This window comes from Platalea leucorodia, assembly GCF_965183815.1.
Source record: "Platalea leucorodia genome assembly, chromosome: 28".
Lineage (NCBI taxonomy): Eukaryota > Metazoa > Chordata > Aves > Pelecaniformes > Threskiornithidae > Platalea > Platalea leucorodia.
The window spans coordinates 176,305-200,526 of NC_138850.1; the positions used below are offsets into that span (position 1 = coordinate 176,305).

Genomic DNA, 24,222 nt, shown 5'->3' on the forward strand with positions numbered 1-24,222 from the left:
GGAGGAAGGAAAGAGGTACATGACGATGCACGAATGTATCGCAGGGTTGTAACCTGCTTTGGCCAATCAGCTCTGGCTGAAAATTAAAATATACACCGAGCTGATTCAGCTTGGGCAGGGTTTGACCTGGAGATCTCTCAGACCGGGTTTATTCCCGGTCCTGGTGGTTACGTGGGAGCGTCCTGCCCTCCTGCGGGCTGGGATCACCTCCTAAATGAGCAGCGAGGATGCTGAGCTCTGCAATACGGAGTATCCAGCTCGGGTATTGCCGATCAACCTCATGGCTCTTCCTCCAGCTGGGCTCAAAAACAGCTGGGAAAAAGAGGGAGGAAAGGGATTTTTTTTCCCTGTAATTTTGTGTTTTGGCTGCGCAGAGATGCTGGTGAGGGGGAAGGGGAGAGCGGTGGCATCCATAAGCTGTGCTTTCTGCCGAATGCTCCCCACCGTCAACTCGTTATTTGGGACTCGGAGGCCACGGGTCAGGGCGAGGAACTGCTTTTCCCTCTTCTCTCTTTAGCAGCAAACTTTTGAAGACCTTGAAACGCCTTTTGGAGTGACTCAGGTTTCAGAGGGGTGTTGCAAAACTGCGTTTCGCACAGAAAACAGCCTGAAATTCCCCTTTCTCCGCCCCTCCTTCCTTTTACATCCTTTACGAGGCTGCACTTTTCAAACAAGACCTCCCAGTTCAGATAGCAAAGGCTAAGCGAGAAGGAAACTCCCAGCTGCTGCCGAAAGATAAAAAAAAAATATTCAATGAAGCGAAAGTAATCGTGTCATTCTTCTCCAGCCATGGCCGAGTGTGACCCACTGGAGAGTCTGCAGAAAGAAGCATCTTGCTCCATCTGCCTGGATTATTTCAGCGACCCAGTGTCCATCAACTGTGGGCACAGCTTCTGCCGGGACTGCATCACGCGATGCTCAGGAAAATCGGACCGGAGGTTCGCTTGCCCCCAGTGCCGAGGAATTGCCCAGAAAAGAAAATTTAGACCAAACCGTGAGCTGAGGAACCTGGCGGAGATCGCCAAGAAGCTGAGCTCGAGGGCAGGGTACGCGGTCGGAGCGGGCAGCCTGTGCCCGAAGCATCAGGAACCGCTCAAGCTCTTCTGCCAGGAGGACCGGACGGCCATCTGCGTGGTGTGCGACCGCTCCCACGCTCACCGTGCTCACACTGTCGCTCCCATCGAAGAAGCCGCCCAGGAGTGCAAAGTAAGGAACCACAGCGCAGTCTAATGTTTTGGGGGTTTTTTGGCCCATCAGAGGCTGAGGTCCACTAGCCGGGGGCTTCTCCACCTTCCCAAGGACACGGCAAAGGATGTCCTGTAGGATTTCCCAAGATTTGGGATGTAGGAGGTTGGGCTGAGCTGGTAGATCATCTAGCTGGGGTTGCTTTGCATCGCTGCCTTGGCTCCAGCCCTGCCTGGATGTGATGCAGCCACCCGGGTCTGCAGGCGCCCAGATGCATGGTGAGGGGCACGGCTCGGCTTGGGGGCATGCAGGGGCGAGCAGAGACCTCAGGGTGCTGGGTCAGACCCAGTCCACCAGCAAAATCCACTCTTAGGGTCACCCCCAGATGGCACGAATTGATTAAAGCCTGATTTTCACCACAACCTCCAAAGTGGGATTTCAGTTTAAGCTTCGCAGAGTGACCAGCTTGGATCTCTTTACGAAAAGCCACCGCTTTATTTGCTGTCACCCCCTCCGGGGACCACAAAGGAAGCTGAGGCCGGTAGCTCATAGAAAATATCCAAATTAGCAGGGCTGGACTGCACCTTCACTCCCTTGTGCACAGGCAGGGCTCTTGCTGCTGATTTTTGTGCAAGAATTGCCTTGGAAATCCCAGATGAGTTGTCCTTTCCGCTGTAAATCTCTCCCCGAAGGAATTTCTTTCTGAGCAACTATCTCAGGATAACCGCGACGATGCCGGGAGGCATTTTTAATTCCCTTGAGGGAGGACGGGGTCAAGAGGAGGAGTCGGAGTCGGTGCTTGTGCGGAGGAAGCTGGGTGACATTTCATCCTGCCCACAGGGGAAGAAATGACTGGGAATGGGGAGGTGAAAGGTGACATTAGTCATGCTGTGAGCATGAAACAAGGAGGGGGGAAGAAGAAGTGAGGGAGGAGAAAAGCTGATGAAAAATAAGAGGGGGTCAGAGTGGGATGTGTGCGCTGCAAACGTCCATCGGCATTTGTCGTGGGAGAGTCTTTTGGGAGCAGATGTTAAAAACCAGGTATTTCTGAGGTGCAATTCACCTCCTCCTAAAAACAAACTCTGCGGACGTTCTTCATATTATTCCTTGGGCTGCAGAAGGAGCTGAAGGTGACAAGGCTGGGCAGAAACGCTGATTCTGCAGATAGTGGGAAGCTGCAGCAATTTGAGGGACCTGATTAAGGGTAAAAAATGGATGTCGTGCTCACGAGGGGATAAAATGAGCCAAGGCAGAAGAGATTACGGTGACTGCAGAAATTAACTGGCCACAAATACACTGGGAGAAGGAACTGGTAAAGACCAGAATAGGGATGTAAATGAGGCTGCAATATTAAATACCGGCTTTATTTGACTCTTCATTCACAAGATGCTTCATAGAAAAGGTCTGAGGTGAAGAGGGGCAACAGACTAAAGAATATTTAAATATTTCCAAGTTCTGGTGCTCAAACACACCAGGAATTAGCTAGAGCAACATTGAAGCCGTGCATCCCTCTCCCCAACAACTTGCAGATTAATATTATTAATTTTTTGTGCCCAGGAGCAAATCCAAAGCAAACTGAAGAGCCTCAAGGATGAAAGAGAAAGGCTCCAAGGTTTAAAACTGACTGGGGTGAAGAGAAGCCAGAAGCATCTGGTAGGTACTCGCTGCTTCTGTATGCACGGAGGGGTCTTCTGCAGGTCTGATCTGCAGATTAAAAGATGTTGGATTGGCACCTAAATTTACAGTGAGGAAGAAAACACCTCCAGCTGCTGCACCCAGGTGGGCCCATCTCTCTTGCACTTGCTCCATCTCGGTGAAACAGCCGTGAATGAAACGCAGATGTTTCTCGAGGGGAAATCGGCAGCCACAAAACGCTAGTGGGGAGCGAGGTGGTTTCCGAAGGGTTGAAGGGAGGTGCTTGCAGCTTAGCTGAGCCGTGTTTCGGACAGAGGAGATGGGCACGTGGGTCCTCCTGGGCAGATTTGCACGACGGGGTGGTGGGATGGTGCTCCAGAGGGATGGTGCTTCAGACCTCTCCGTCTTCGCCGCAGACCGCTGCACCCCAGGAGCTGCTTTCTGCCCTCCAGCCCTGGAGATGGGTCAGCCACGCCAAGCATGAGGTCCATGGGCATGCTTTGTGTCCAACTCGGACCCTGAAAGGGCTTTTCTACTGCTGCGTAGCTGTCTGGGTCCTGGTGAGGGTGGTGGCTCTCGTGGCAGCTTGGGGCAGCCGAACATCCAGCTGCAGACACATCTTTTTTGAAAAGTGATGTTTCCACCACCTCCCAGCCCTGTTTTGGGCTACCAGAGGTTGGGGGATGGATCCGTAGCTCTAAGGAAGCGAAAGATGGTGATTTCCTCAAAAGCAGAAGCAGAAAGCATGACAGATGTTTCATTGCAGCTTCATGAGAACGGGGAAGGCTGCCGGGGCGAAGGTGAGAGAGACGGGCAATGGTTTTCCTGCTAAATAAAGTGGGGATGCAAAGAAAACACCATGAACGTGCTGCTGGTTGCTCGTCCCGCAGTCCCTGGCCTGGATTTGGTCCTGTCCCATCCAGCGACTGCCCTCAATGCCAACACCCGGGAGTTTTGGGCAATTGCACATACCAGAGATTGTTTCCAACAGCCTCCGCAGGACCTCACCATTGGATCCTTCTCTCACCCCAGTGTCCTCAAACACTATCCCAGCAGGATTTGTCCCATCAAACACTCGCAGATGCCTGCATGCAACGCCTGGTCTCCTCCAGGCTGTGGGAAAAACATGAAGCAACACTGCCCTCATGTTTCTCGAGCTGAAAAATAAAAACAACCCCCCAAAAAGGCCAGAAGTATTTTATAACTCCACAGGGTGTCACATCACAAAGCTCAAAGGGGATCCAGAGCCACGTGCTATGGGCTTAGGCTGGCCTCAGGGCCAGTCCTTGCTCCTGTTTTATTTAACTAGGTTTTGTAGGTCTCCCATTTCTTCTGTTCTCATCCCTCCCCATCTGTTCCTTGCAGCAGCAGACAAGAGCCGAGAGGTGGAAAATCAAGTTGGTGTTTAAACAGCTGCACCAGTTCCAGGATGAGCAGGAACGTCTCCTCCTGATGTGGCTGGAAGAGGTGGAGAAGCAGATAGTGCAGACCCAGACTGAGAACGATAGGAAGATCTCCGTGGAGATCTCCCACCTGGGCAACCTCATCCGGGAGCTGGAAGGGATGAGCCCACAGCCAGAGAATAAATCCCTGCAGGTGAGAGCGAGGAGTTGGGCAATGGAGTCTGCCATGCTCTGACTGTGCCCTTGAGGTGGTGGTCTCTTCCCCCTCTCCCCAGCCTCTTTGCCTTGACATTTTGAGTAGTTTATTTAGATGCTCATTGCATGAAGAAGCCGTATTGTACATTGTATGTCAACGTTAATGAGCTATGCTATGTCATATCTAACCCACGAGGAGGAAGACCACAGAATCAGTCTTTCAGCATCTTGGAAGTGTCCACCACCTATTTCCCTCCCAACCCTAGGCAAAGCAAGGGAGATCGATGCGCATCTTGCAGGACTGTGGCAAGAGCTAATAAATGAATCCTGGCTTAAGTCCAAGACGAGGCCACCCAGCATAGGACCCCACTTTCCCTCCCCAGGAGACCACATCAGGCAGGACACAAGCAGAAGCAGTGTTTGGAAGTGGACATGATATTCCACCAGCTGTATTTGAGCGTTTGTTCTAGTCAGGGACCAAACCGGCCACTGCATGAGCACGAGAGGTACCCTGATCTTGCTCTGTGCTGGCACAAGAAAGCCCAAATCAAGCAAAGAGTGCTTGCAAACAACAGCTGAGGGAGATAAGAGATATAAACGGGCCTGAAGATTGTTCAAAGTTTAATTCCCATCTTCTCTCTCCTTTAGGATGCCAGGAGTGCCTTGACCAGGTACGTGGCCCTCCCTTTCTGGAGGGGACGGTTGTCCCCAGCACAGTGTCACAAAGCGGACAGGAATGGGGGAGCAGGAGGGGTTGTCCTCTCTACCAGGGTCCCCAGTGCTCAGGGTGAGGAAGAAGCTGGGGAGAAGATGGGCCTGGGATGAGATCACGTCCCACCACCTTCTCCATTCAGCTGGAGGAAGCCAATACCCACCATCGAGGAGGTCCAGAGCAAGCGTGTGTCCTCCACAGGGACATTGGGACCACCGATACGCCCAGCAATGTCTCAACCGACTCAACCTGATGCTTGGGGAGAAACAAGCTCACCCGGCAGCTTTTCTAAGCAGGGTTTCTATGTAGCTCATTCAGCAAGGAAGGAATACAAAAGTCTTCTCCTTCCAGGTGTGAAGCAAGGACTTCCCAGCAACTAACAGAGAAGTTTCCCAGAGTGGAAGAGAGACTCAAGGATTTATCTCAGAAAAACATCGTTCTGAAGGAAGCCCTGAGGAAATTCAAAGGTACAAAGGAAGGGGAAAATCTAAACACATTTCTGCAGCTGGAAAGGAGTGGACACTAGCCAATTACCAGCATAAAGCCCTAGCTAAGGAATGCTAACGATGAGTTACTCAATAACCCTCCTATCTGGGGCTGGAGCTGGAAGAGGGAGGGTAACTGTGTTCCCGGGCATATTTGCACATGTGTCTGAATGCTTGAGTAATGTGAAGGACTAGAGCAAGCCCCTCCCTTTAGCTACACGAAGGAAATGAATCAAAATCTTGATTCCAGGCCCAGTTAAACTAAACAGGCTGTAGGTAATGTCTAGCCATCTGCGAGGGAGTCAGCATGAAAAGTCAACATATTGCAAACGGATGGTGGTGCATACGTCGATAAGCCCTGAATGAGCTATTTTGAGACCGTTCTCCATGTTCAGATAACTGTCCCATTCCCTCCTCTGATCCCCAATTAGTAATTGGTGCAGTCAACTCTGAATTAAAGAAATACCCTCATAAAGCTGGTCATATTGGGCTTGAAGGTCCATCTATCCACGAGCTGGACTTGTTCACCTGGTGATTTTGTTTTGTGAGGGGAAAAGTGCACCTCCTCACATTTACCCATTTCTAATAGACTGCCTCTCCCCCATAAAAAAAAAAACAACAAACAAACTAACAGCACTTCTCTCCTCCTCTCTCCTTCCAGAGAGTCTTCCAGTTGAACTGGATGTGCAATGGGGTAAGTCACGGGAGACTGGAGGTATACTGGGGTAAAAAAGGGGACCCAAGCAAGAAAAGACAGCAAAAGCAGGGAATTCACGTTTTCCTGGTGGGCTGGCAAGATGCATTTCTATTCCCCTTTGACTGGAATTAAAAATAGTACAAATCATTAGAGCCTTTAAATAGATCTGTACGGCATATTTCATGGAGAAAGCCCTTACTAAACAGCTTTGGTCAGGCCAAGATTTCACCCCTGGAAAAAAAACAGGAGGGTGCAGATGGAGAGAAATATCCATCGCCCTCCCTCTGACCTGCTGTTTTTCTTCTCTCATGCTTTCCTTCCCATCAGCAAACGTGACTCTGGATCCAGACACAGCAAACCCCCACCTCGTCCTCTCCGAGGACCGGAGGAGCGTGAGGTGGGATGAAACGCCCCAGAATTTGCCCAACAGTCCCCAGAGATTTGATACCTACTGCTCCGTGTTGGGTTCTGAAGGCTTCACGGTGGGGAGGCACTACTGGGAAGTGCAGCTGGGGAGCAGGGGATTTTGGGCTGTGGGGGTGGCCAGAGACTCAGCGTGGAGAAAGGGTTGGATTAACCTTGACCCTTCCCAGGGGATTTGGGCTGTTGGCATCTGTGGGGACAGGTTTCAAGCTTTCACCTCCTTCGAAACTGTTCAGCCTCTGAATGGGAGGCCAAGGACTATCCGGGTCTCTCTGGATTACGAGAAGGGACACGTGGCTTTCTTCGATGCTGATACCGAGACCTTGGCTTTTGCTTTTCCTCTGACTTCTTTCAATGGAGAGAAAATCCTGCCTTTCTTCTGGGTTTGGGAGTCCAGTATCCAGCTGGCTCCCTGAGACAGCATGGGCAGCAAGATGGACATTACATGCTCTGGACAAGCCTTTGGTTTGATGCAGGAAACCACACTATATTTCGGAATTCTATGGACGGTAAAGAATAAAGTGGAGCAAATGAGTCCTGGTGTCCACTGTGAATCTCATTCTCATGGGGTTTTCAAGAGCAGCAGGGTGAGAAGGGATCATCTTGGGCAGACCTCTGGATTTTTTAACATTTGGATACTCTCCAAGATTTTGCCAGGGAGTATCGCCCTGGGATGAGCAGGAAAAGGAAGCCTATAATTTGTGCAACATCCCCCGGGACACCGATTTCACGGCTTTAATCCCTTCTCCCATCCTTTCCAGTTTTTCCTTACCTTGATATTCAGCAGTGTTGTCTGTTGACATTCAATAATGATGTTCCTGCAGGGCTGAAGAAGCTGGCTTTTGTTCCTGGTTTAGTTGCTAGAAAGGAAAAGAGGATTTTTATATGCAAAAATGACTGTATTAAAGTGTCTTTCTATATTTCAAGGACCACTTTTTCTTTCTTGTTAGAGACAAACTGGGAAAATGGTATCGTGCCACCACCAGCATGGCAAACCCTGGTGGCTTTGCTGCCCTCTCTTGACCTGTTTCTTGTAAAGCCCAAACGAAAGCACTTAAATCCTCTCTTGCTTCATCACAGCTGTGGTGAGAGGGAATAGCAATGACTCTTCCTGCTTATGTGCCTGAAAACCAGCTGGACTGGAAACTGGTTGAAAGGCAATGGCAAATGAATGATGCTGGAAAGAAGGGACACCAACAATTTTTGAAAGTAAGGGCATTTAAAGAGCAGGAAAAGGAAGGAAAAGCATCAGTCCGGACTCTCAGTTATGTCTCTGCAGATCAGAGAAACCTGCTGGGACCTTGCAAGGTCTTGGAGGCACCAGCAATCTCCAAGGACATGTGAGCATCTTTGATCCACAGCAGCCTCTGCAGGGTGTTAGTCTGATGTCCCACTTTACCCCAAGGGCAAAGCTGATGTCCCAGGGGTCAGGAGTGGCAGAAATTTCTTCTGACAGCCAAGAAGGCCCTGCCCTGCAGTGAATTGTACGTTTGAACCCTTAGGGTCACCCAAGAGATGTTAGAGTCCTCCCAAATAGCTCTACAGATGCTGTCCTGAAGGGTGCTGAGATCCTTCCCAAGCCCTGGCTAGGTCCTGACACTCCCTGATATCTCAGAAGCATTTTCAGCCAGTGGCTGTCTCCCACCCCAGCTGCTCCACAGCCTCTCTTAGGTGCTAGCAGGGTGTGAAACTCCTGTTCTAGCTGTTGTTGAGTCACCAAATCCACAGGTCTCCACTCATGCAAAGGACAGGCTTTGGCCACTGAAAAATCCCAGTGCCTTCGGGAAAGGGTAAAAATGGGATGGGCATCTCCAGTTCTCTTCCTCCCCAGCTAACCGCTACTTCCCAGCACTGGCAAAGCAATATAAGTAAATATATTGCCTCAAGCCCTGCTAGAAAGGGGCTGGATCTCGGTTTAACCAATGGCTTAGAATCAGGAAGAGAAATCTCTCTCCTTCCTGATCATTCGAAAGTGAAACAAACTTGGTCGCTCTCCATGGCAGCCAGGACGTCCGTGGAAAGTCTCCAGGATGAAGCCTCCCGCTCCATCTGCCCGGAACTTTTCCAGGACCCTGTGTCCATCCACTGCGGGCACAGCTTTTGCCGGCCATGCATCACCTGGAACTGGGAAGGACTGACCCCCAACTTCTCCTGTCCCCGCTGCAGGGAGACGGTGCCCCAGCAGAGCCTCTGACCCAACTGGGAGTTGGCCAGCATCATTGAAGTAGCCAAGAGGTTGAACCTGCAACCGGTCAGAGAGGTGGAAGGAGGGGAGAACTTGTGCAAGGAGCCCCAAGAAGCCCTGAAGCTCTGCTGCGAAGACGAGGAGAGGCTTATCTGTGTGGTGTGTGACAGGTCCAAGGTGCACCGTAACCATTCTGTGGTTCCCGTGGACGAGGCTGCCCAGGAGTACAAGGTGAGGGGGTTTGGGGCACATTGATGCACAAAGGGCCAGAAGTTCCTGGTGCTGCGGCTCTTGATGGGTGCAGAAACATCTATAGCCTTTGGGCTGTGGGATAAACCACCTTTGGACTCACCTACCCTTGTCTCGATACCAACTATTGAGGTGGCATTACCTGTCCTGAGGAAGAGGCGGACATAGGAGCACCATGCTCTTGGGGACCAAGGGGTCATCTCCTCCAGGGTTCAGCCATGAGCAGAGGCTCAGGGAAGAGTAAGAAACAGATGCATATGATTTCTCACCACCACAATCCCCATGTAACCTTTTAACCTCACGATTTGCAATACCATGGGTTTGCTGAGCCTCATGAGGGTTTGTTTATCCAGCAGCCATAAATGGCTCTCTCCTCCAGGATGTGGGTCCCTTATCAAGATCAGCTATGCTGAAGATCAGTAGGGGAAAAAAAGAGAGAGATCCTCAGCCCTTCTCCTACCCCACAGCTCCCTGAAATCTCCTTGACCTTGGTTAAAAAAAACAAAACAAAACAAAACAAGAAAAAAAAAAAGGAGGTGACTTTTTTCCCAAGGCACAGGAAAAAAAAAATAAAAGCCCCATCCACTCACCCCTGGGAAACAAACCAGGGGCTGAGTTTTGCCCCAATTCCACCATAATCCTCTGTGGCTCCAGGTGCTACGACAAACGTGGACTACGCAAAATGTAGCGTGGAGCAGGAGCTCTGCCAGGCTTTTGCATGGCTCCGCGCTCTGATGACCCTCCAGAAATTCCTGTCCTGGCCTGGAGGGTCTGGACAGCCTTAGACCCATCTCTCCATCCCAGATGCTACCATAGCTGGAGATGGAGCCACTGGGCAGAAGGGAATTGGTGGGACCAGAGAGACCATAAGCCAGGGACAACCTAGAACAAGAATCAAGGGACGGAGGACTCCCCAGGCATATCCCAACCTCAATGATTATTTACATGTTTAACGCAAAATACACACATAGCTGCTGGAGCTGGCACCTGCCCTGCCATCGAGGACAACACCTTCCCTCCAGCCCAAGCCTCAAATGAAAGGGTAGCGGTGTTCAAGTTCGTTTCCTTTAGTGGAAAATGAGACCATTTCTGTGCCTTAAAATATATTTTGATCTTTTAATCCCTAAGTGACTGTTGCTGGGTGCCTGCAAACTTGCACCGATGGGGAATGACAAGTAAGTGTGCAATTCTAAGCAATTTCTGCCTTGTGTGTTTTCTTTTTTTTTTTTCTGCAGGATTATATTGGAAGTTACTTAAAACAACTGGAGGAAGGAAAAAATCTTCCTCATGCCTCTCTAAAACCCACTGCGCAAGGAGACGATAAACCTGAGTTTTCTACACTGTCAAACATAGCAAGTCAATGGAAACTTGAGTTGGAGTTGGAGTCATTTGCAGCTCAGTTGGATCCTGACTCAGTGTATAAGGGGAGTCAGAACTGGGAACAAACACAGAGAAATGGGACTGCTCCTTTTGGTGTCGGCTCAGTGCGATCCCTGATACACCGGGTTTTAGTCACGCAAGAGACTGGACTTTTTCCTTGAGAACGTACAACAGACACAGGGGTTCAGATGAAGGTCCATCGAGTCCTTGTCCTGTCCCCACAAGTAGTTGCCTAGAAAAGCAGATAAAAGCAGGGCAAGGATGACTATGGGCCCAGGAGCTCTGTTTAATCAGCCTAAATGGACAATTAAAGAATTAAAAGGTTATAATGAGAGGCATGGAGAGATCTGATGTTTGGCTCTGTCCTTTCTCTAACCCTGGTAGGCAGTTGCAGATGGTGATTTGATTCTTCTCCTTTCCAGGCTGGGTAATCCCAATCTCTCCCCATCAATCCTGGGCTTCAGTTTTGTGGCCTGACACTGTCTGCCTTGCACTGGGAAGCCTCAAACTGGTCCCCACACCCAGATCTGGCCTCACATGTGCTGGTGGAGGGGAGCAATCCCTCCCCGCTCCGCTCTTGCTAATGCAGCCCCGTATGGGATTGATAGCTTTGGTGCATGGTCCCACAGCTGACTTATGGACAGCTTGTCACTCCCAAGACCCCAAAGTCCTGCTGCATGGTTGGTCCTGGTGCAAGAGGGTATCCCGCCCCGAGTTTTCATGAGATTTCTCCCCAACCACTTCTCCGGCCCGTCCTGGTCCCGCTGAAGAGCAGCCCTGCCCTCCAGCCTCCTATCTGCTAACTCACATCTGGCTCAGAAAGTCAGCTGAACCAAAACCGGTGGGAGGGTGGCAGGAGGCGAGGAGGAAGCATTGCGCGTGCTCGCTCTCTTCTCACTCCTCTTCGAGCGTCCCATGCTGCCGTTTCGTGGCACTAGGGCTGGGTGTTGATTTCCCCCGTTTGCAACAAGAAAACGGCCGAGCCAGAAGGAGGAACATCCTCCTCTTCTTCCTGCAAAGCGAAGCTCATTTAATCCTATCCTAGAGGTAGGTTGGGAAGAGCCATGGCTACGCAGAGCCCAGCAGAAAGCCTGCACAGTGAAGCCTCCTGCTCCATCTGCCTGGGTTATTTCCAAGACCCTGTCTCCATCCACTGCGGCCACAACTTCTGCCGGACGTGCATCACCCGCTGCTGGGAAGGGCTGGAGGCACATTTCTCCTGCCCGCAGTGCAGGCAGACGGCTTCGCAGAGGAGTTTCCGTCCCAGCAGGGAGCTGGCAAATATTGCCAAAATCGCCAGGCAGCTGAGCCTGCGGGCAGGAGGAGGAGAAGAGGGATGGAAGAATTTATGCAGGCAGCACCAGGAGGCTCTGAAGCTCTTCTGCAAGGAGGACCAGCAGCCCATCTGTGTGGTGTGCGACAGGTCCCAGGCTCACGGCTTCCACACCGTGGTCCCCATCGACGAAGCTGCCCAGGAATATAAGGTAAAGCCTGGGGATGTGCTTGCACCTCCCCACCTCATGGCAAATCCCCTTCCAGGTGCAAAGGGCAGCCGTTCAGGTGCAGCCGCTCTCCGTGCCACCGCCGCAAACGGGGATGTTTGGGTGTCACTTGCCCACGTGCTTCCTGTTTGCATTTTATTGCACGAACATTTGGTTTTTTACAATGTTCCTGTCAGGGTTTCCCCTCGCCCCTTAATTTATTCGTCTTTGCCAACAGCCTGGGAGAAATTAAAAAAAATAACTTGTTGGCCTTCTCCCTCTTTGAACTCTGCTATTGACTTGACTGTACTGAAATACCATCATAAATATTCAAAACATGTAAAAATGCCCCAAAATTCCTTTTTTTTTAAAACATGGTTACATCAGTTATTGAGGGCAATTTCGCATATTTGTTCCCCTATTCACTGTTTCTTTAGTTTCAAATACAGAGAAATCACTTTTCCCTATCTCTTCCCCTTCTCTGCTCCTTTTCTGTTTTCCTGCTGAGCCAAACCTGTTCTCATCATCTTTCTCACCAAAAAGTCGAGCACTGGGCAGAGCCGTGCAACCACGGTGCAGCATCGCACGGCGTTAACAGGAGGAACTCCTTGCTGCAAGATGTTGCTGATGCTGAAGGTTTCTGTGGGTTCAAAAAGCTCTTATATAAATGCATGCTAAATAAATCCACTGAAGGTTATTAAATACAGAGATATTTATCCCAGAGCCACCAATTTCTGGAGGCTGTGAGTGTTTTTGAGGGAAATCTCACGACGCACTTATCTTGCTCTTACATGCTTCCCGGGACCTGGGCTATTGATTACTGTCGGTGTTTTGCTCTTCTGCAGAATTTTTCCCCGTGCTTGCAGCAAGATTGGTGTTTGCAGGTTGCATTTTCTTTGCACAGATCTTCAGAACATTATAGGTTGCTTTTGGACCTTCCTCCTCCAGCTCTTCTCTTTGCAGAGGAGCCAGCGTTCAGGCAAAGCCTCTCCCATCTAAGATGAGGGCAGAAGTAACTTTAGTGGAGAAAAAGGATTTTTCTCAGCTCCTCCAAGAACATATTTTCTTTTTCCTCAGGAAGAAATCCAAGGCCGCCTACAGGCTTTAAAGGAGGAGAGAGAAAAGTACCTGGAAAGCAGAAAAACGGGAGTAAGGAAGAGCTCGTACCTGGTAGGTGCCCTCCAGCAGGAGCCTGGGAGACTGTGGGTCTCTCCAATCACCCCAGCATTGCTGGTGTATTTTGAGGCCAGATCGTGCATATTTGGTTTGCAGAGTGTTGTGCCATTTGCTCTGGGCACCGGCCAACCCTGTGTTTATCTGCTGGGGTTTCCCATCAGCTGGAGCCTGCACCGGGGAGATAACATTGCAGCTCCTCGGCAAGGGAGCTGGGCAGGCAGACAGCCTCCAGCCTGGTATAGAGAGATGGGCTGGAAGGTTTTTTTCCCCCCTAAACTCTATAAATCTCCCTCTTATAGAGCCCAGTTGAGGTTACATCTTTTGGTTCTGCATCCAGGCTAAGCCTCCTGAATAGTCTCTGCTACTACCTAAACCTCCAGCAAGATGGTTTGCTGTTAAATTCACCCTTGTATCGACTGAATATCACTGAGGCCATGGTATCCTGAGACCAACCTGGTCACCCTGAAGCACTAATCTCTTTTTCTTGGGCGCGGTGGGATTTTTTGGCAGCCCCCATCACCTCCTGCCCATCTTGCAGAGCTTCACCTGAGACTGCCGCGATTCCTTCCGCAAAGGTCTGGGGTTGTTGCAGCCCCACAGACTGTGTCAGCCTCAGAGATGCGACACTAATAGAATGATGTAAAAATAATCCGCGTGGGAGGTTTTTGCCAGTGTTTCAGGTGCTAGAGTCGCAGAGAGGTCACGCCATGCCTTCTGCTGCGTGGGGAGGTCTCCTGCCCCTCTTTCATCCCCTTTGCCCTCATCTCTGATCCTGGCAGGAGAAAACCAAAAATGAAGGGAAGAAGATAGTGTGTGAATTCGAGCAATTGCAACAATTTTTGAAGGTCCAAGAGCGCCTCCTCCTGACCCAGCTGGCAGAGCTGGACCGGGCCATCACCAGGGTCCAGGAGGAAGCAGTGGCAAAGGTCTTGGAGGAGATGTCCCACCTCGACACCCTGATCTGGGAGATGGAAGGGAAATTCCAGCAGCCGCCGAGCCAATTCCTGCAGGTGAGAGCCCAAAGCACCAGAGCTGGTGGGGAAAGGAGGGATAGAGCAAAGCCTGAGACCTGGGAGCCCAAATTCAGCCCCATGGGAGCTCCCTGGTGTCTTCTAGCATTGCTGCAGGTGGGATCCTCACATGCATAGGGTCCTTCTTTGCTACTGCATTGCCATAAAAACATATAACTTTTGTGAGAAGACACAACACTTGTTGTTCGTCTTCCCCAACTGTCTCTCCTCTCTCTTCCCACCTTTAGGACATCAGAAGACTTTTGAATAGGTAATGTCGCTCCGTCTCACTTTCCCCACACTCTGATGCTTGGAGAGGTCTGGATGCCACCTGGGTGAATCCTGAGGTGGGGGTTTCAAACCAGATGGATGCAGTCGATAGCTCAGCCTCCCACAATGGTGCTTTGTGTTCAGAAATGTCCGTCCAGCGACTGCCTGGGGGAAACAAACTGCAAAGAAACAGGGCAGGGAAAAGGGGGATTTTATTTGCTCCTGGATAAGTATCCTCAACCCATCCCATAGCTTATCCTGGATTATTTAGTGAGAACAAAATGAGCAATCAAACATATCAACACATGGGTTTTGCCCTCTTTGCAGTTGTGAGATGATGAATTTCAAGCCTCCGGTGGAGATTTCCTCCGATCTGGAAAGAAGACTTGAGGACTTTGTTCAGAGAAACGTCCTTGTCAGAGGCATGCTGAGGAAATGCCAAGGTACTGCGCAGGGTTAGGAGAGGGCACGTTGTCTTGTGTGCCTGCTATCTGGGAGAAACTGGATTCTTGTGTGCTGGCTGCTAATGCAAAACCCACCTAGTAACTGTTGTAAATAAATGCAGCTGAAACTTTTAACCAGAGAAGGACACTGAGAGTTTTTCCTGGGGCAAAAATAGTTGGGAAGTGGAGAGGAGAGAAAAACAAGCTCAGCAAAGGAGTCTCCTCTCCCGTGTCCCACGTGAAAAGCAAATTCAAACAGAGCTGCTGGTGCAGTTGTTCCCATCACTTCCAAACTGGTGGGAAAATTAAAGTTCATGCAGGTACAAAGCCAGGGAGGGGATGCTACAACAGGGGGAGAAATCTGTTGCAGTGTCTCCTGGAGATGAGTTTAGCTTGGCCAGGAGGTTCATCTCCCCTGGCTTTGGGAGAGTTGTATAGCGATTACAGCAACAATACCTGCACCAGAGCAAGTCAACCCAGAGCCTTTGCACCCAGCCAAGCCCTCACACCCTCAATATTTTCCCTCCCAAGTCTCCCATTAGCTGTTTCACCTTCCCAGCCTGCGTGATAAAGCTAAGCTGCAGCCAGTTTCTTTGACACATAAACCTGATACCGTGAAATCTCTCTCCTCTTTAGACAGCCTGATGTTTAAATTGCAAGATCCAAGTAAGTTGATGGTAGTGGGTGGGAGAGACTGGGGTTTTGGCTTGTGGGAGAGATTCCCATGGAAAAAACCCAATGCAATCCCCCAGGGAGAGGAAAGGAAGGGTGAAAACATCCTGCTGTATCCAGGGGCTGAGATATGGTCCTAATAAAACCAAATGTTCCTCTGGGACCCAAAGAAAAAGAACACCTGAGAAGAGCATTTGCACTTCTCCTTCCCTCCCCATGAATTTCCTACCATCCCCTCCCCATGCCTCTGCTCCATACTTTGTCCTCTCCCCCTTCTCCTTCCACCCAGGGGCATCTCTGCTGGGGGACCCCGAGGCTAGTGCCAGCCCCAGACCTGCCCATACCCTGCCATGAAACCCCCAGAGCTGGGAGAAGCAGGAGAACAGGGCTGGTCCCAGGTGCTGGGAGGAGAAGAAATATCTCCAGCCTCTCCTGGGGCCAAACCCTACCTCCAATACTCTGGTTCTCCCTTGTCTTGCAGCCAAGGTGACCCTGGACCCGGCCACGGCTCACCCCAACCTTCATCTCTCCGAGGACCGAAAAAAAGCCAGGGGCAAACTGATACAACAGGACCTCCCGGACAACCCGGAGAGATTTGACTTTGAACCCTGCGTGCTGGGCTGCGAGGGCTTCACCTCGGGGAGGCATTTCTGGGAGGTGGAGGTGGGGCAGGGGGGTGTCTGGGCCCTGGGGGTGGCCCGAGCATCGGTCAAGAGGAAGGGACCAATGAACTTCACCCCCAAGGAGGGGGTCTGGGCGCTGGAGGCTTATCACTCCCTCACATCCCCCCGTGCCAACCTGCGCCTGAACCCGCTTCCCAGGAGGATACGCGTCTCCTTGGACTATGAAGGGGGGCAGGTGGCATTTTTCAGCACAGATGATGATGCTTCCATCTTGGTTTATAACAGAGCCTTGTTCAACGGGGAGAGGATCTTCCCCTGGTTCAAGATGGGAATGGGGGCTCGTTTGCAAGAAATCACCCAAACCCCACCCTCAGAGGACCAGTCGGTGACCGGGCAGCTGATGTCCCTTCTGGACTGGGTAGGCTTCAAGTCTCCCCTCCGAATCTGTCCTTGAGACGTCTGTCAATCAGACCTTAACGAAAGGGACATCTCCTGCGTGGTGCCAGCTGTTTGCTGTGGTTGCTCAGAGCATCTCGCTGAGACGCTGCTTCTCTCCTGTGTCCATCTCCATGGGGAGCTTTGGGATGGCACCTGTACGGCAAGGATAGGGAAACGGGACCCCAGCAGGCAGCGGGGAGGAGAAAGGATCAGCTGCTATGAGGTGATGGAGTCAGCACATCAGAAGGAAGGGAACACTGAGGGGCTGATCAAGGATGGAGAGCACTCAGGACTTTCAAGCGTGTGGTCTTTCAAAATTTATTTTGCCTTTAGCGGACCGAATCCTCCTGTTTATCTCTCTTTCCAAAGTGTTTTCTGCCTGACATCAGTTGCAAGGCAGATCCAGAGTCTGTTCTGCCAAGGGAGGTGGCCTTTCACTACAAACTGGCTTGGTTTGGGGAGCTGGTCTCTCTGTCTACATTTCTGATATTTATTTTAAATAAAAGAATATTTTGTTTTGCACTCTCCACTTTCTGCCTTGCTATGGATGTATTACTCTGGATTTCTTAGCTTTTGGGTCAGCAAGATTAAGAAAAGCTGCACAGGATGGGGACACCTCACTCGCCTTTCCACCTTTTCGTGATGAACCTCCAGACATTCAAGCCCCTTTTGCAGGCAGTGAAGGGAAGCAAACCCATCTGGAATGCAATTTTCCGCACCATTATACACATCCAGCTTCCTAGATAACGCCCAAGAAAAGCCTGTTTCTCCCTGTTGGCTGTTCAGGAGGGACAAGATGGGATCAATCACACCAGATGCTCCTGTGGCTGTGCCGGTTAGATATTCCTCAACTATAAAAGCAGGAGTGGATAGGTGAAGTACAAGTTCTGGCATTTTCACCTAACTCACCTACACTGATTCCCTCAAAAACTGCTGATTTGCTTCTGAGAAAACCCAAAAGAGGAAGAGGCATCACCAAAATAAATACACGTTATTGATTATAGAACTGAGAAGAGGAACCAGAAGTGAGAGTGGGAGGGAGGGAGCGATGTTGGGCTCAGAATAACAGATGAGATATGAATGGGCACCCCGTGATGAAGCCCCATCTCACCATCCCCATGGGTCCCACCAGGGGCAAACTTACGGCTGATATTTCGGTGCTGCTCTTTGTCACGTTGTCACATCTCCCCTCCATCCATGCTCCTCAGTCTGGTGCATCGCTGTCACTTGGTCTCATCAGTTGGGAAACACGGGGGATCCTGCTGCAGGATAGACATCGGCTTTCTGCAAATCCAACCTGAAATCACTGCAGGAGCTCAAGCATGAGGATTGATTAAAAAAGGGCAATCAGGGCTACTGGGAAAGACTCGAGCGAAAAGCCTTGAGTATTTTTTGCTCTTTCTCCCATCTCATCCCCTTTCCCTTTGCCACATCTCTGACAGGGAGAAGTGTGATCCTATGTGTCACTTTGTATGTTGGGTCCGTGTCCTGACACCGATTCAAGCCCAGCTGGGGAAGGCAGAGGAGAATATGAACAGACAGGCTGTCAGTGCAGGAAGGACCAAAGAAGAAAACCTGGGTGAATCAGGGGAAACGCTCTCGAGCTGTTCTGCAAGGACACATTTGTGGGTTGCTGGAGGTCCCTGAACCACCCTGGTCCCACCACACTCCTCTCAGAGGCACCTGTTGAGAAACGCAAGACACAAAACACTGAATCCCAGTAAAACTCGATGCTTTCCTTGGAGGTAGAGTTGGATGTTTTTCTGACTCCTTCAGGGCCACAGGTTCCCTCCATATCTCTGATCCCCATCCAGCTCTCTGCCAACTCCAGCTCTCTTCCAGGGTGTCCCTTCACTCTAGAAATCTGCAATGCAGATGTCTCCACCCCAGCCAGTTTTCCAGACTCTGTAGACGCTTTTAGGGTGCGACTCATTTGCCCAACCGTAGGCACCTAATTTTGAGATGAAAGGACCTGTGCCCTAGGCTCTGCCGACGGTGTGGAGCCACTCTCCGCTGAAGAACAAAGCAGCCCAGCTCAGGTGGAGGTGTCTCATTAGATGCCAACATTCACTTGGTTGCACCCACCTCTTGCGTCTGGCAGGACAGATTGCCTCCCAACCTGCTCACCCCAGGCCATGCTTCCCTGGGAAGTGGTTGCAGGGCGTTTGCTTCCAGTCCTGCTGTTCCCAGAGTAAGCGACTCCCCCACGGCTCTTCCCGACGGGAATAGTTTGCTGGAAATCAGACTTGCTTCCCCAAACCTGGCCAAGTGATTGCAGCTGGGAGAGTTATCTCAGCTGGTAGCCCTTCAGCTGGGTCACAGTGACCCCTGTCTCTAAAACTCCCAGTTGCTGCCATGCAAAAAAATATCTATATTTAGCCATGGAGCTTAACAAAGGAGCAGTGGGTTAGAAATTGCTTAGAAACATTTCCCTGCGAGCTCAGAGTCAGGACAGTGTTTCTTGGAGGGCATGTAGTGATGGGCAGCTATAGGCACATCCGTGGTCCCAAGGACCCCAGCTTGTGCCCCGTTACGTACATTGAGTTGTAACCCCTTTTCCAGCACCTACAAGGTTCTGGTTGCACATTTCCCTCCCTGTTTTCTTATGCTTTCCCCATTCATGGTCCCACCAAGCCTCAAGAGCTCCTCACCCTCCTGGCAGCCTGAATGTCTTTTGCCTCCAGCCTATTCCTGGAGGGCTGATGGTTTTGCCTAATGGCCAGCCCTAAAAGGAGAGGGACAAAAGCAGCAAGGTGACAGCCCTCAACAGCTCCCCAGAATAAAAAGCTGGCAGGTTGACAAGGGAGAAACATGATGCTCCCAGCAGATCAGGCCAAGGGTGTCACCACCTCCTGCCCAGGAGACATGGCACGAAGAGCTGACTCGCAGGCTCGACACATCCATGCTGCAGTTTTAGCCAGGACTGGGAAGGAACAGGAAGAGAAAGATCCAGCCCAATCAAAGGGATAAAAACAACAGGTTTTTTCAGTTTGCTTCGGAAGAAATTCAGACAGATATTTTCTGAAGGAAGAGAGAGAAGGTCTCCGAGGAAGGACAGCTACCCTGGAGTGCAGAAAACTGGAGGATCTGGTAGGTGTCAGCCTCCCTGACCCGTCAGTCCCGGGGCAGTAATACACGGACTTTAGGGCCATCTCTTTAGATCCTTTTTTGTTGCTTTGCACCACTCTTGGGCTGGTAAGTGCAGGAACATCATGGCTTTCTACCCAAGTTCATGCAAGTGTGTTTGTGGCTTTTATCAGCACCTTTCCTTCCAAATCCGTGTTGCTTTTTTGCATCAAGTTGGATTTTTTTTTCCCCCCACATTTCTCCAGGAATTCGGGAAAAGTTAGGAGGGATTTGGGTTCATAGGTGATCTCCTCCTGTGGGAAATGCCTTTCTATGGATTCCTCATGGTATTTCCCATCCCACTGCTCCTTCATTTGCATCTTAAAAGGGGAGGATAGAAGCTGAGCCCTGGCAGACCATGCTCAGATTTTAGGCACTCTGCAGGTCCCAGGAGGACATGAGCTCTTCTTGCTCTCACAGCTGGAAGACCTGAAAAATGAGCTTGAGAAGAGGCAGGCAAAAAATGCCACCAAACTCTCGGAGGAGATTTCCCAGCTGGACACCCCGACACAAGGGCAAGAAGAGAAGAGTCAGAAATCAGTAAGTGAATTCATCGAGGTGAGAGTTTACAGCTTTTCAAGGTAAAACTATAGGGAGAGTCCTCCCCACCAGGTAGCTACTGGCTTAATTAGTTGGGCTTTCCTAGTTCCAGTTTGCCCCTATTCCATCTGTAACTCTGAAACCCCCAAGGGGATGAGGAGGGGGAGATTTGCAGCCTGGAAAGATGGGAAAAAAAGGGGATCAAATCACTGTCTGTGGCAGGGAATGGTGAGGGCTGGTGGTTCCCTGTGGGATGGGGAGCTGAGCACGATAGCGTAGGGAACAAGAGCGTCATCGCCCTTTATCCCATCTTTGCGGTACCTGAGAGAGGGGAGCAGCCGGAGGCAGCCCAGAGCATCAGGTAGGTCCGTGGGCAGGAGGCAGGGCTGGGGGCAAGCTAGAAATGCAGCCCACAGAGTGGATCAGCAGGGTCCATGGCCACGCTCCTCTAAAGCATCTTGCAGAAGGACTAAATACCCAAGGACTGAGCTTAAATAGAGCCCCTGAGCCAGGGGCAGGGGGTGGGTGGGGTCTCAGGTGGGGCTGATCAGGGTCATTAATGTCTATTAGTGCTGATGAGGGCCCTGGTAATCTGTAATGGTCTAATGGGATTACGGAGCAGACAGAGCCAATGTCTCAGAGTTGTCCAGTGAAAGGATGAGAGGCAACCAGCACAGGGTGCAGCAAGAGACATTTTTTCTAGATTTTGGGAAAAAACGTTTTCCTTGTGAGCGTGGTGCCTCCCTGGATCTGGGTCTCTCTAGATGTGGACATCTCCATCCCCGCACATATTCAGACCTTGCCTGGACACAGCCCTGAGCAGAGGGTTGGAGCAGAGACCCAGGAGGTCCACCCCTAACTAAACAATTCAGCATTGCTGTGATTTAAGGAGAAAAGCTCGTGCTGAGCTTCATTTTTTCTTTCTCTCTTCTTTCTCTAGGATGTGAAAAGCACCATCAGCAGGTACGTGGCCTCTCTGAAAGGCTGTTTCACGAGCTTTTCAAAGAGCTATGACCATGGAGGAGAAAAGTCCTCGGTGGCTGCTCAATACATCTCCGCTTCAGGGAAATTGCAAGAGTCCGGAAGGGTATTTTGGGTACCACCGCTACGTGCTTCTCTCTTCTCTTGATCATTTCTGGGGATGTGCTAATCAAAGGAGCTTTAGCCTCAAAATGACCTCCACATTGGCAAAGGCTGGCTTTAGTTTCCCTGCAAAGTCTTGGCTCTTTTCTCTAGCCCAGTCCTCTCAAGCTGGACCTTTCTCATGGTCTACATAAAAACTAAAATTAAAAAAAAAAAAAAAATTAATCCAACAGGGAAATTTGGTCTTTACTTTCCTTGAGGTTTGGGTTGCCAAAGGAGTGAGGTTAAAAAACCAACATTCTAGCAATACCATCACCTCATTTCTGGTGGCATCAGATTTCCTGAAATGATGACAATCACTCCAAAAAGTGTGGGTTGTTTGGTTTTGTGGTTTTTTTGGTTTTTTTTTACCTCTCCTCAGGTGTGGGAAGGTGACTTTCCAGCTGCCAGGGGATGTTTCTCCAGAGTCAGAAGAGAGAGTCTGTCGTTTCTCATGGAGGAACAGTGCTCTGAAGGAAACTCTGAAGAAGCTACAAGGTACTGAGAAGGGCTTGAGGAGGAGAAAAAAATAGGCTAGCCATATTTTGGGGAGAGCTGGAAGAGCTGAGCTGCCCTTAGCTCATTCTGGATATACTTTGGGAACAGAAATACTGCAGAGAGAAACTCTGAGATGGAGGAGAAGAAGAGCAAAGGGCTTTTCCTGGTCAGAAGAAATGACAATTTGATACCCACTTAATGCCTCGTTTATCACTCTCTTAGTTATACGTGTTTTGCCCTAAGTCCTGGAAGATGCTCACGGATGAAGGATGAGCTGCTCTCTGGCTCAGCTCCCCCTCCAGCCTAGCCTTTCCCAAAATTAGCTTCTGCTGAGAGTGAGAGCAGCCGTACCTGTTAGATGAAGGTGCATCTAGCCCAAAGTGGCCAAAAATAGATGCTGAAGGAAGAATATGAAAATTAGGGCAACCCAACAAGTTTTCTCAGCCCTGCAGCTGGAGTCTCAGCGTAACGCTGGAGGAAAACCCACCCCAGGGCAGAGCCCTTGCCTTGAAACCTAACTATTTCCATGAAACAAATATGGAAATGAACTGACCCAATTTGTCGCCCTGTCTTCAGGTTTTAGCTCTTTTTTTTTCAATCACATGCTCAGCCGAACCAGTCTGGTCTTGTCCTGCGGTTGATGCTTGCTGTAGGAGACGACCTGCTCGAGACTTTGCTGTTTTACATCCCACATATCGCTTTCCTTCATTTTTTTTCTCCCCTCAGCATTTATTTTTGACGTGACGTAGCATAAAATCTGCAGGGATTTCTGCAGGAGTCTGTTGCCGCTACTGTGCACCTTTTCTTTTTGATTTTTTTGGTTAGAAACCGCTTTTCTGCTTCACGTACAGCACCCTTCCCCTTCTTGGGGATGCTTTTGCCCCTTGGATGCCAGCCTGGGTCCTGCTGGCCCCCTCCAAGCCCCCCACATCCCTGGGATGCTCAGCCTTACTTCTGACACCCCTGTCCCCCACCCCACAGCCATCTTGACCCTGGACCCCGACACAGCTCACCCCGACCTCATCCTCTCTGAGGACCGTAAGAGCGTGAGACGTGGGGAAGGACGACGGGACCTGCCTGATAACCCAGAGCGATTTGACTACTGGCCCTTCGTGCTGGGATGCCAGGGCTTCGCGGCAGGCCGGCATTGCTGGGAGGTGGAGGTGGGGGACGGGGGGGATTGGGCTGTGGGGGTGGCCCGTGAGTCCATCCGTCGGAAGGGGCATCTCAGCCTCTGCCCCCAAGGAGGGATCTGGGGGGTAGAGAAGTGGGGGGGACAAGTTCGGGCGCTCACCACCCGCAAGGTGACCCTCCTACCCCTCCGTTGGGTGCCCCGGCGGGTCAGCGTCCACCTGGACTACGCCGGAGGAACAGTGGCTTTCTTTGACGCGGATGAGGGTGGGCTCATGTTCATTTTCTCCCGTGCCTCCTTCACAGGGGAGAGGGTCCGCCCGTGGCTCTGGGTGGTGGGGGCCAGGTCCCAGCTCAGGCTGTGTCCCTGAGACACGTAGAGCAGTGTCCCCCCCACTTTCTACAGCCTCAGGGGACAACCACATATCCCCCATGCTACCCCCGGGACCACAGGGAACAGAAGAAACAGGGACTTTGGCTTTTGTGTTTCCTTCTTCCCCATGAGACTGGCGGCTTGATGTGCAGGGAGAAGAGATAAACCTGAGAAAAATGAGGCAAAGAGACAGGAAAAGCTCTGGAGAGGGAACCCTGGGACATGGAAATTGGAAATAGCGGGGAAAAAGGGAAAAACTCAGAGTGAGAGTAGTAGAAAGGTTTGCCTGATTAAGTATAGACGTCCCCATCTGAGCTGGTCACCTCCAGACCAAGGGGTCCAAACTTTATCTTTTTTTTCTCAGCCTCCCCATGGGTGCAATTGCCCTCAACCAGACAGTTTCACCCTTATAAAGGACCCTGGGGTGGCCAGTTCAGATGCAGACATCTGCACCATGAGTTTCTGATGCCAGGTGAGGTTTATCCCTGCCTTCAGTGCTGCAATGTGGAGTCTTACCAACGTGGTATCTTTGCTGATGGAAAGTTTGCACATGGCAAAGCTCCTGAGCCTCAACTGTTTCCTCTCTTCTCCAAAAACTGATATTTGAAACCTCCGTGATGTAGATCATTAATAATAAAAAATACATGATTTTTTTTTTTCCTCCTCTGTGTCTTTCTGTTCGGTTGGGACTGCCAGCAGACAGGAGAGCAGTGTGGCACATGGCTTCCAGGGATGCCCCTAGGTCACCTGCATGGGGCTTGTGGACCTTT

At 50.7% G+C, this 24,222-nt stretch overlaps 3 protein-coding genes across 3 annotated transcripts; all 3 read left to right on the forward strand.

Moving 5' to 3' along the window:
- The first annotated feature begins 557 nt into the window (after window positions 1–557).
- Window positions 558–19,757, forward strand: LOC309601060 (uncharacterized protein). Its single transcript, XM_082333892.1, has 16 exons — window positions 558–1,206; window positions 2,743–2,838; window positions 4,186–4,416; window positions 5,067–5,089; window positions 5,482–5,597; window positions 6,277–6,340; window positions 8,015–8,075; window positions 8,942–9,151; window positions 10,405–10,704; window positions 11,584–12,033; window positions 13,108–13,200; window positions 13,986–14,216; window positions 14,465–14,487; window positions 14,814–14,929; window positions 15,566–15,595; window positions 16,083–19,757. The coding sequence occupies exons 1-16, from the start codon at window positions 790–792 to the stop codon at window positions 16,676–16,678; spliced, it is 3,057 nt and encodes a 1,018-aa protein (XP_082190018.1). The 5' UTR covers window positions 558–789; the 3' UTR covers window positions 16,679–19,757.
- Window positions 6,317–7,497, forward strand: LOC309601042 (butyrophilin subfamily 1 member A1-like). The gene has a single exon (XM_082333864.1). The coding sequence runs from the start codon at window positions 6,495–6,497 to the stop codon at window positions 7,149–7,151; it is 657 nt and encodes a 218-aa protein (XP_082189990.1). The 5' UTR covers window positions 6,317–6,494; the 3' UTR covers window positions 7,152–7,497.
- Window positions 17,459–24,056, forward strand: LOC309601061 (E3 ubiquitin-protein ligase TRIM39-like; the record flags this gene model as incomplete). Its single annotated transcript, XM_082333893.1, has 6 exons — window positions 17,459–17,497; window positions 19,642–19,752; window positions 20,209–20,328; window positions 21,269–21,291; window positions 21,833–21,948; window positions 22,930–24,056. 6 exons carry the CDS (start codon window positions 17,459–17,461, stop codon window positions 23,448–23,450), a joined length of 930 nt encoding a protein of 309 aa, XP_082190019.1. The 3' UTR covers window positions 23,451–24,056.
- Between the last annotated feature and the right edge of the window lie 166 nt (window positions 24,057–24,222).

Excerpts from the sequence above, each read along its gene's own strand:
- LOC309601060 (XM_082333892.1), top strand. The coding sequence starts at position 790 with ATGGCCGAGTGTGACCCACTGGAGAGTCTGCAGAAAGAAGCATCTTGC. Across the intron at positions 4,417-5,066 it reads CAGAGAATAAATCCCTGCAG|GATGCCAGGAGTGCCTTGAC; the intron begins GTGAGAGCGAGG and ends TCTCTCCTTTAG. Across the intron at positions 5,090-5,481 it reads GCCAGGAGTGCCTTGACCAG|GTGTGAAGCAAGGACTTCCC; the intron begins GTACGTGGCCCT and ends TTCTCCTTCCAG.
- LOC309601042 (XM_082333864.1), top strand. The coding sequence starts at position 6,495 with ATGGAGAAAGCCCTTACTAAACAGCTTTGGTCAGGCCAAGATTTCACC.